Genomic DNA, 11,952 nt, shown 5'->3' with positions numbered 1-11,952 from the left:
TATAGACTTTCATTTTCAAATTGTGAAATCTTATGTGCTAATAGCCTAATATACGCATGAATCTCATTTTGTATGATGATGACTTGTGAAGAAAAGAAAAACTTGGGACATACCGAAAAGAAAAACTTGGGACATAACCGTAGCCACTCATGTATATTAGGGGTGGGCAAAAAAACCGAACCGATTGAACCGAACTAACCGAACCAAAGTCGATCCAAACCAAACCAAAGTCTAGTATCAAACAGTTAGGTTTAAGATTTTCCAACCCAAACCAACTGAACCGAAACTGATCCGAACCCAACTAAATTAAACCGAACTCACAACAAATGTGCTTTTGTTATTATTTGAATTAAACAATATACAATATACTAAAATCCTAAGGCTAAAGTCATTGTTAACTTTATTAACGATATTGTTTAATTTTAATTTTATATTTTACTTTAGTTAACTTTTGTTTGATTGTTTTCTAATAAAATTTTGGTGGTTTGTTAATGTTTTTTGTCAGTTTTATATTAGATTTAGTTTACATATTTATTTTCAAGAGGCATTGTTATTTTGTTAACAATGTTTTTTTATTTCTATTTATTGTACAATAGTTAACTTTGATTTGATTGTGTTCTTATAAATGTTTTTTTGTTTTCTTAAAAAGTTTTTTTTTTATGTTTCGATTTTATTTTGAATTTAGTTTTTCATAGTCACCAACATGATGATTTCATGACCATGTGTTTATGTTTTAAAACATGATTTCTCTTAAAAGAATTAAACTAGGGAAACCCGACTGAATCGAACTGAAACACAAACCAAACCGAATTCAAACAGAACTGAATTAAAACCGAACCGAAACCGATTCAAACCAAACTAATTATGGTTTACTTTGGTTAGAAAAATTATAGAACCAAATTAAACGAACCGAACCCAAACCAAACCGATAAATTACCGAAGTGCCCACCCCTAATGTATATACACAAGTCTATACACTTTCTAAAAAACGGAGAACATTTTTAATGTTTTATATCCTTGAGTTATTTTTGAAATCATAATTTTAACATTTTCAAGTGATCGCAATCATCCCTTAAACATTATTTATCCCTTAGACATTATTTAAAAAATCATGTCTTTTCTACAGTCATTTTAATAAAAAAATGATATGACTAATAAAGTTGATTACATGATTTATGGTGACATCTCTTATACATTATTTAAGAACTTATTTGACATATGTTTTCTTTACGATCATTTTCACAAAAATATGGCATAACTACTAAAATTGATAACATGGATTATGGTTAAATATGACATGGACAATTACATTTAATGCTAATTTATATTTTTGGTAAACATTTTAAAATATTGTAATAACTCATACATTACATTAAATGTTGATTTATATTTTGGTAAAAATTTTAGAATATGGTAACTACAAATACATCATCACTAAAATAAATTTATTCAAATAAAACACTAAAATTTTCGAAATATTATTTAATTCTATTTTTATAATAATACAATTTTAGTTGAAAAATCATTAGTTTCTTACATATATACCAATTTTATAAATACTATTTAGTTTTAATTTTGATAATTATACAATTTTTATATCAACTTTATTAACTTTATACAACTTGATTTGATATATTTAACAAAAATAAATAGATAGAAAAACTATTTAAGATTATAATTTTAAATATATACATGTATAATCTTAAATAATATTTAAAATAAATATTTTTTAAAAAAAATTTATGTTTAGTTAAGTCAAATTTGTATTAAAATATTGGTAAGCAAATAATAAAATCTACAGTATTAATAAAATTTTATTTTTAAATATAAATTAATTTTTTTAAAAAAATTACTGCATGTGATGCAGAAAAACACTTAGGGGCTTTATTAAATCAATAATTTGAGAGAATTCAAGATTTGAGTAAATCCAAGAAAATTTGAGATTTGAGTAAATCTTACCAAATTCCATTTGATAGATTGTATTGACAAAATACATATTTTCCAATAAGATGGTATTTGGGAGAACTTATACGAATGACTAATTCAATAAGCTTGGATTTCATATAGAATTTGTAAATGCTAGATACAATAAGAAGTGATCTGAAAAGAATAAAAAATCTATCAAATCCTTGATCCAATAAAACTCCCTAGTCTCACAATATAAGTTAGTACAATTTTTTTTTTTTAAAACAAAGTTAGTACAATTCTAAACCTCGTTAACTAACACTTAGCTGAATGCTCTGTTTCTGACACAAAATTTAGAATTCTAAAAACTCTTTCCAACTTCAGATAATTTATGAATGGAGTGATGCTCATTTGATCTTATGAAAAAGATACCATTAGTCAATGATTCATAACAACAACAAAAAATCTCTAGAGATGTGTAAAAACACAGATGCAACTACCGTGGCTCCTCCAGCCCCTGACCACCATTTCAGAAACTTTGACTTAATTACTTCTTTGTCTCTCTCTCTTATACAATCTAGGCAGACTTAGAGTTCCATAGAACATATAAACTATTTTGTATTCAATACACAATATCCAAAACCATACATTCAATATTGCTCAACCAAAGCATTAAATTAAACGTAAAATCTTTATATCATATAACATATAACATATTACGAGTTCAGTGTAAAAGTAAAAACCTTATGAAATATTCTTTGATTACTTCTTAAGATCCAAACGATTACAAGGTTGAAAGACTTACAAAGGAATTCTCTCAGCTCCCCTACAATCACTTTTGATCAAATACTCTATACCTATTACAAAGATAGACTAGAGCTTATATAGGAAATGACCACTAGCTAACCACAGCTCGTCACCCGTGGTTAAGAGACCGTTAGCAGCACGTGATATGTTCCACCTTTTCTCCTCAGGTGTTATTCTTTATTCACTATCCACAGCAGTCTTCTAGATCATCCACCTGTCCTTCTAGAAGCTGTGGTCTGATCGGTCTCTCACTGTTGGGCAACAGCCTTATTCTTCCTCTTATATTGGTCCAGGATAGGCGGGTGTACAGCCTCATTAATTGCATAATATGCCTTACTTGGCAAGGTAGGTATACTCTGTTCATTTCTGAAGAAATTATCCGGATCCACCGCGGTTTTAATCTTCACTAATCGATCAAAGTTTTTACCAAAATACATCCTTCCATACACCTCTCCTTCCTTATAACTATTCTCCCCATGATCATTCACCCCGATATCGATATCACGGTAGTTCAAGTAAGCACCTCTAGGGTTCTTGCTCACAAACCCGGTCATGAAACTGTGGAGCGTTTTGGCTTGTTTCAAGTAACGCTTCTCTAACTCCTGAGATGAATCTTTCCAGTTAATAGAGTACTGAATCTTGAAAAGCATGTTCCGGTGAGGGAACGGTGTCGCGTCCTCCGCGATCTCCGCCATTCTTCCACCGTAGGGGTTGAAAACGAGCCCGATCTTCCCCAACTCAATCATCTTCTTAAACAGAGACTCGATCCCGTGTCTTGGAATCTCGGTCTCGACGTAATCAGACTTCCTCTTACCAAAGCTGGAGGAGTCAAGATTCCGATCAAGAAACACTTTAGGATCGGTCTGAGTAGCGTTTAAGTAATTGTACCAATATAAAGCAGACTGGAACCAAGTCATCTCCCTACAGTTCTCTTTCTTTAGAGCTAGCTCAGGAAGCTCCTTAGCAAGGAGGGAAACGACGTCGTCTGCTTTCCCTAAGAACAGAGCCACCACAGTGGCCCTCACCGTCTTCACCTTGTTTCTAGTCGCCGGTTGAATCAGCATCCTCATGAACAGATTCTTGTCGGTTTTCGGACCAACGAACTGCCATTTGTGAACCATATCCACCGCTCCGTCAGCCATATACTGCTCCACCCGGAACACCGTCACGGTTGCCGGAACCGGTACGAGCTTGACCTTATAACCCAAAACGACGCCAAAGCTTCCTCCTCCGCCGCCAGAGATAGCCCAGAAAAGATCTTCCCCCATCGCTTTCCGGTCCAAAACAGCACCGTTTACATCAACCATCTTCGCATCGATGAAGTGATCGACTGACAAACCGAACTTCCTCAGCATGTTACCGTACCCGCCGCCGCTCAGGTGACCTCCGACACCAACCGTCGGACAAACTCCGGCAGGGAATCCAAGGACCTTGCTTTTCTCCCAGATATGGTAATAAACCTCGCCGAGAGTGGCTCCGGCGGAGATCCAAGCCGTTTGATCGGCGAGATCGACGGAGACTTTGCGGAGGTTCGACATGTCAAGGATGAAAAAGGGTTTCTCGGAGATGTAAGAGAGACCATCGTAGTCGTGGCCGCCGCTTCGGATCTTGAAGACGAAATCCAAAGGCTTCGAGCAGAGGACGGCGGCGCTGACGTGGCTATAGGAGAGAGGGGTGACGATGATGGTTGGTTTGGGAGTGGAGGATTTGTTGAATCTCGCGTTGCGGATGTAAGCGCGGAGGACGGAGGTGTAAGAAGGATTGGTCTGAGAGAATACGATTTTGGCGTTTTCGGATTGCGACGTTTTGGTCTTCTCCGAGAGACATTTGAGGAATGAGTCGTAGACTGACGACGACACTGATGGTTGAGAGAGAGAGGAGAGAGGTAGAGAGAGGAAGAGGAGGAAGAAACCGACAGAGACAAATGTTGGTCGTGTAGTGAGCATTTTGAGATGTTTTTTTTTTGGCTTTCGTGTTGCTTTATTCTGTGAACTTATTCGATTTATTTATAACCGGAGGGAGAGAGGGAAGATACGTTATTGCAAGTTTTTAAAAGTTTGTTACTAGTAGTAGTTTGTATTTTAAACGTTGAATAACAAAAAAAGGCATTAGGGATATAAGTTTGTTATTATGTTTGATAAACAATATACTACTAGTGATATTTGTATTTTTTTAGATAAATTTATTAGTATTTTGTCTCAACGTCAAACTGTAGTATCTTAGATAAGATGCATATTTTGTTGACCAGCAGTATAATATTATTATTTAGAGCATCTCTTTTGTCAAAAAAAAATTTTTTAGAATATCTCCAAAAAAAATCTAGAACTTCAAATATAGAGTTTTTTACTCTCAAAAAAACCTTTAAATTTGAAGCTGTGAGATTTTGAGTAATTACACTTCTTCACATCTATGATACTTAAGTATTTTTCCGTTTATCTTTTAAATCATTAAAAATTTTCTATCTCATAACTATTTTAAATTTGTTATTATAAATTCAAGTTTCAGACAAAAAATAAAATAAAAATTTTAAATTAATGTATAATATTTTAAAACTAAAATTAGACAATAAGAATATTACAAAAGAAACTTAATAAAATATTTTTTTAAAAATATATGAAGACATAATTATTACACAAATTTAAATATTACAACAACACTAATAGTCTGGTAAATTTACTCTATAACCTCCAAATTCTCCAAATATTGTCCAAACAAATTTTGTTTTACCGAAAATTAAGCATTACGGAAATAATTTTATGGAATAATGTGAGATTTTTCTTGTAGTTTAATATTAAAATATATATTTCTATTTATAATTTTATATTTTAGTGTAATATTTTATTAATTAATATTTATGTAATATATTTATATATATGCTAGTTATTTATAAAATTCTTATAGATTTACATTAATTATGCAATATAAAGATCATAATGTAAAATACAAATATTTTTGAAGTTAAATTTTAAATTTTGCTTTTGAAGAAGAGAACTTCAAACTTGAAATATAGAATTTTGTAAATTTTAAAATATAGAATCTTTTTTGAAATGCTTTTAGGGGAATTCACTATGCGTTCCATCTATTGTAATTTAAAACCATAAATTTGAGATATTCACGTGGCCAATTTGAGAAAACAACTGTTCACTGTTGACATATAAACCATAAACCATGTAAAATGAAGAAGTTTAATTGAGAATATAAATAAAATTGAGAAAACTGAACAATGAGGTTCATCAAGTGATAATTCAGCCGAATTTCTTTGCATTTTGTTTTGTTATTACTATAGTTGAAAATGAATGGTTGTTATTTGTGTGGCTTACATGAAAAAAACGTTGCAGCTGTTTACTTCTTTAAATCTTTTTGGCTGAAAATGTAACACTTTTTCAAAGAAGTTTTAGGTTTGTAATTTATCCTACTGTTACCAAAAAAAAAGTTATCCTAAACATGGAATTCTGATAGTAATCTAGTGTCAAAACAATTTTCCAACCGGTTAATTAAATCTATAAGAACAATCCATTCCTTTAGAAACTTAGCTATTGAATAAGTAAAACTAAATTATATACAGAAAAGTTACCAACCAAAAAGAGAAAATTTGCACAAAACTTATTTTTAATAATATTTGAGTTAGATGAAACTCATAAAAGGAATAGCTTCTTTAGAAAAAAGAGCAAATTAGCTCAATATACTGAAAAGAGTGGGATACCATTGAATTGGGGGAAAATGGTAGTGGTGGAGGGGGAAAAAATTGAAGGAAAATAGGGTATAGAATGCAAATATGGGTGAAGTTGTGTGTAGGAAGTACAGATACTCTAGAAAAAAATAGGAGATATGAGAGAAAGAAAGATGCAAATCCTGAAAAGAATATGTGTCAGGTCTATGGTAAGTGTTTCAATAGAGGCATCAATGTCCATAAAGGAAGTGAATAGTAATTAAAATAGTAGACTTCCATATATTTACTTTCATTCTGTTTTATGTATATGAGCTGTAATACTCTTATCTTGTTAAACAATCATTGTTTGACAAAAAAAAAATTTAATTGTCTTATTTGCCATATAGCCGCTTGGATGTCATACATGTCTATTTCTCTTTTAATAATTTGTTTGGCTATTACGTAATTGAATTTTGGAAAATATATGTTTTTGTCGAAGGATTATGTCATAATATAATTGAGGAACAAAAATTAAAAGTTGACAAGAAAGGTAAAAGAAAATTATAAAAAGGTTTTAAGATTAAACTTCTATACACTATTTAAATTGAAATGCAGAAAAATATATGCCAACTTTCATTTTCAAATTGTGAAATCTTATGTGCTAAGAGCATTTCCAAAAAGAAATTCTATTTTGAAGTTTCCAAAACTCTATATTTGAAGTTTAAAGGTGTTTTTTTCCAAAAACAAAACTTCAAACTTAATTGTATTTTATAATATGGTCCTTATATTGTAAATAACTAGGAGATATATAAACATATTACATTAATATTAATTAATAAAATATTCTATTAAAATATAAAAATTTAAATAAAAATAACTTAATTAATATTGAACTTCAAACAAAATACCATATTATTCTATAAAATTATTTTCGTAATGCATATATGATCTATTAGTGCATATCGAAGTAAAAATGGCTCTCCTCATTTTCACTTTGTAGATTACGAGCTAAAAGTTGTTGAAATTGGATGGTATTGATACTTGTAAATACATTAGATCGGAACAAGAAAGTAAAAGAGAAACATAAAATATTGGTAAAAGACTAATTTCATTTCGATGATATTAATACTCGTGAATATATTCGATATGAACAAGAAAAAATTGTACGAAAAATACATCAAAAACAACAACAACAACCATCTTAAGTTACACAAAAAATAATTGAACAATATTTGAAAATTTTGAAGTTTCCGGATCAAACTTACTTGACTATTAGTGTTGTTGTAATATTTAAATTTGTGTAATAGTTATGTCTTCATGTAACTTTTTTAAAAAAAATTGTTAAGTTTCGTTTGTATATTATTGTTGTCTAAATCTAGTTTAAAATATTTTAAATCTTATTTTAAAGTTTTATTTAATTTTATGTGTAAAATTTAAAATCTGTAAAAAAAATTAAAATATTTATGAGATTTTTTTTTTAAAGATTAAAACAATAAACGAGGAAATATTTATGAATCATAAAAGTGGTGTGTGATTGTAGGGACTAAAATGCAAATAAAATATGAAACTTCAAATTTGAAGTTTTGAATAGTGAAACTTCAAATATAGAGTTTCACTCTTCAAAACTTTAAATTTGAAGTTTTGAAGTTTCTTTTTGGAGAACAAAAGATTTCATATTTGAAGTTATAAAGTGTCTTTTGGAGATGCTCTAATAGCTTAATACGCATGAAACTCCTGAAGAAAAGAAAAACTTGTGCAACATACCAGTAGCCACTCTATATACACAAGTATATACACTTCCTAAAAACGATGAACATTTTTAATGTTTTTATATACTTCAGTTATCTTAAAAATTAGAATATAACATTTGGAAGTGATCGCGATCATATCACGATAAGAATTAGTACAAATCTAAACATGGTTAACTAAGATCACCATCATCAATGGTATAAGATGGAAGTTCTCAAAAAGTGATTAGTTCTTAATTAAACCAGTAGTGATTGATGGGATTCTAATATCCATCACCTTTTTAGAACTTCCATCTCATCTCATACCACTGATGGAGGTGCTCTAACACTTCACTGAATGCTTTGTTTCTGACACAAAATCTCGAATCCATTTTAAAGCTCTCACTTCAGTAGTGATGCTCTATTGGTTATGAAAAAATACCACTAGTCAATGATTCATAACAACAACAACAAAAATCTCTAGATGACGTGTAAAAGCACCGATGCAACTACCGTGGCTCCTCCTGCCCCTGACCACCGTTTCGCCGTCCCCTGCTCAGGCACCCCTGTTCTCTTCGCAACTGTGACCAAATCGAGTATAAAAGTCAACACTTAGGTCATTCATTACACAAAAATGCATGTAAGAAGAACATGGCCCAGATTCACCGTTTACTACTCCAAACCAAACACTTAATACAGTAAACACCCACCATTTTCTCCATGAGTTTCAAAAGCAGGTAACTAACTTTCAATACCAGAAACTTTGACTTATTACTTCTCTGAATCTCTCTCATACACAAGCAATCTAGGCAAGCTTATAGTTCCATGAAACATAGAAACTATTCAATAGTCAATATACAATATCCAAAACCGTACATTCAATACTGCTTCACCAAAGCATTACATTAAAAGTAAAAACCAATCTTTATATCAAATGATTAACAATATATATCTTAATTTGCCTTACTTGGCAAGGTAGGTATACTCTGTTCATTCCTGAAGAAATTCCCCGGATCCACCGCGGTTTTGATCTTCACTAACCGATCAAAGTTTTTACCAAAATACATCCTTCCATACACCTCTCCTTCCTTATAACTATCCTCCCCATGATCATTCACCCCGATATCGACATCACGGTAGTTCAAGTAAGCACCTCTAGGATTCTTGCTCACAAAACCCGTCATGAAACTGTGAAGCACTTTGGCTTGGTTCAAGTAACCCTTCTCCAACTCCGGAGACGATTCTTTCCAGTTCACAGAGTACTGAATCTTGAAAAGCATGTTCCTGTGTGGGAACGGTGTCGCGTCTTCCGCTATCTCCGCCATTCTTCCACCGTAAGGGTTGAAAACGAGCCCGATCTTCCCTAACTCAATCATCTTATTGAACAGAGACACGATCCCGCTTCTTGGAATCTCGGTCTCGACGTAATCTGACTTCCTCTTCCCGGGGCTGGAGGAGTCGAGATTCCGATCGAGAAACACTTTAGGATCGGTCTGAGTCGCGTTGACGCGATTGTCCCACCATAGAGCAGACTGGAACCAAGTCATCTCCGTACAGTTCTCTTTCTTTAGAGCTAGCTCAGGAAGCTCTTTACTAAGAAGCGAAACGACGTCGTCTGCTTTTCCTAAGTAGAGAGCCACCACAGTGGCTCTAATCGTCTTCACCTTGTTCCTCGTCACCGGTTGGATCAGCATCCTCATGAACAGATTCTTGTCGGTTTTCGGACCAACGAACTGCCACTTGTGAACCATGTCCACCGCTCCGGCGGCCATTAACTGCTCCACCCGGAACACCGTCACGGTCGCTGGCACCGGAACAAGCTTGACCTTGTAACCCAAAACGACGCCGAAGCTTCCTCCTCCGCCGCCGGAGATAGCCCAGAAAAGATCTTCCCCCATCGCTTTCCGGTCCAAAACGGCGCCGTTTACGTCGACCATCTTCGCGTCGATGAAGTGATCGGCAGTCAATCCGAACTTCCTCAGCATGTTACCGTACCCGGCGCCGCTCAAGTGACCTCCGACACCAACCGTCGGACAAACTCCGGCAGGGAATCCAAGGACCTTGCTTTTCTCCCAGATATGGTAATAAACCTCGCCGAGAGTGGCTCCGGCGGAGATCCAAGCCGTTTGCTCGGCGATATCGACGGAGACGTCGCGGAGGTTCGACAGGTCGAGGATGAAAAACGGTTTGTCGGAGATGTACGAGAGACCGTCGTAGTCGTGGCCGCCGCTTCGGATCTTGAAGACGAAATCCAACGGCTTCGAGCAGAGGACGGCGGCGCTGACGTGGCTCTCGGAGAGAGGAGTGATGATGATGGTCGGTTTGGGAGTGGAGGATTTGTTGAATCTCGCATTGCGGATGTAAGCGCGGAGGACGGAGGTGTAAGAAGGATTGCTCTGAGAGAAGACGATTTTGGCGATTTGGGATTGTGGCGTTTTTGTCTTCTCCGAGAGGCATTTGAGGAAGGAGTCGTAGACTGAGGACATAGAGGGTTGAGAGAGAGTGGAGAGAGGTAGAGAGAGAAAGAGGAAGAAGAAACCGACAGAGACAAATGTTGGTCGTGTCGTGAGCATTGTGGAAAGTTGGAGAGAGAGAGAGAGATGATGCTTTCTTGGCTATCGTGTTGCTTTGTTCTGTGCACTTATCCGGTTTATTTATAACCGGGGGGAGAGAGAAGATATGTTATCGCAAGTTTTGGAAACTTTATTACGTTTGAACAAAAAAAGGAAAGTTTATTACAAGTGTTGAACAACAAAAAATAGTAGTTTGTATTTTAATTCGTTGGATAGCAAAAATAAATAAAAGGAATTAGGGATATGATTAATGATAAATATTAACACTCATTTATTATTTTTCTTATAAATTAGTATAAATTTATTGTTAATAAATAAATTTGCAACCAATATTATAAGGATTCATGTGTGATTATACCATTTTATGATGATTTATTGTATTTAATCATTATCTTAAGAGTTTGATGTACACTTTTATTAATTTATAGATTGAATAATAATTCATATTTTATGAGATTATAGTCCTAAAATTTAAGTGTAAAAACATTGGCAATTTTTTCATCAAACCGTTGATAAAAGCAACCTCTACTAATATTTATTTTTTATTTAGACAGATTTTAACTAAATGATACCACTGTTTAACTCTTACAGCTATACAATATTTTATTTTCTACCATTTATCACCATTTAATCCAAAAAATAAGAGTTGTGTATATGTGCATGGATCCCATCACAGCCAATCAAAAAGTAAAAGATGAATCCGGCTCTAAATTTACACTTTCTCACCGGTTTCTACGATAAGCCGTTTGTTTCATCGAGTGTCCTTTTTCTCCTTCTTCGCTAGTTTTAGGGGAGAGTCAATGGTCAATGTCGGTAACTGGTTCGGATTGGTTTGTGGCTTTGTAGTGGAGGAAGGAAAAGTTCAAAGAGAAGACTTTAAACAACGTGGTCGTATCCATATCATCATTATTATTATTTTGATCGTATCCATATCATATATCGTCCTAACTAATTATATTCGATCAATCATTAATTTTGAGTATGTAACCATATGAATATATATATAGCTTTTCTTTAAACCAAAATTAAAATGTATAAAGCTTTTTCCATTGAAGAAATCGTCTGCATTTTTAGTTTATACTAGTATATAATCAGTATATTATTTTCTTGTTTAAGACTGCAAGTTGTCTCTGTGTATTTCCACTGTAGCAACTAGGCATTCTAAATACTCATCAATTAATAATTTTCGTCAACCATCGAAATGAGAGATGAGACGCGTTAATTTCTATTTTTGACCCGTAATTAATGAGTTACATTGTTAAGTTGTAGTTATGTACACTCAATTAATTTT

At 33.5% G+C, this 11,952-nt stretch overlaps 2 protein-coding genes across 2 annotated transcripts; both read right to left on the bottom strand.

The window, feature by feature from the left end:
• Positions 1-2,649: 2,649 nt before the first annotated feature.
• LOC106375691 (berberine bridge enzyme-like 21) lies at positions 2,650-4,974 on the bottom strand. Its single transcript, XM_013815668.3, has one exon. The coding sequence runs from the start codon at positions 4,656-4,658 to the stop codon at positions 2,961-2,963; it is 1,698 nt and encodes a 565-aa protein (XP_013671122.2). The 5' UTR covers positions 4,659-4,974; the 3' UTR covers positions 2,650-2,960.
• A 3,484-nt stretch (positions 4,975-8,458) lies between these two features.
• LOC106373005 (berberine bridge enzyme-like 19) lies at positions 8,459-10,914 on the bottom strand. The gene is made up of 2 exons (XM_013813245.3): positions 9,056-10,914; positions 8,459-8,669 (listed from the first exon to the last, which is right to left on the bottom strand). The coding sequence occupies exons 1-2, from the start codon at positions 10,659-10,661 to the stop codon at positions 8,569-8,571; spliced, it is 1,707 nt and encodes a 568-aa protein (XP_013668699.2). The 5' UTR covers positions 10,662-10,914; the 3' UTR covers positions 8,459-8,568.
• Positions 10,915-11,952: the final 1,038 nt, after the last annotated feature.

The sequence above is a fragment of the Brassica napus genome, chromosome A1, assembly GCF_020379485.1.
Source record: "Brassica napus cultivar Da-Ae chromosome A1, Da-Ae, whole genome shotgun sequence".
NCBI classification, from domain to species: domain Eukaryota; kingdom Viridiplantae; phylum Streptophyta; class Magnoliopsida; order Brassicales; family Brassicaceae; genus Brassica; species Brassica napus.
This window is presented reverse-complemented; position numbering and strand designations above follow the sequence as displayed.

Bases quoted from the DNA above. Each gene is read 5' to 3' on its own strand.
- LOC106375691 (XM_013815668.3), bottom strand. From the start codon at position 4,658: ATGCTCACTACACGACCAACATTTGTCTCTGTCGGTTTCTTCCTCCTC.
- LOC106373005 (XM_013813245.3), bottom strand. From the start codon at position 10,661: ATGCTCACGACACGACCAACATTTGTCTCTGTCGGTTTCTTCTTCCTC. The intron at 8,670-9,055 runs GTAAGGCAAATT...ATTTGGTCACAG, and splicing joins GAGTATACCTACCTTGCCAA to TTGCGAAGAGAACAGGGGTG.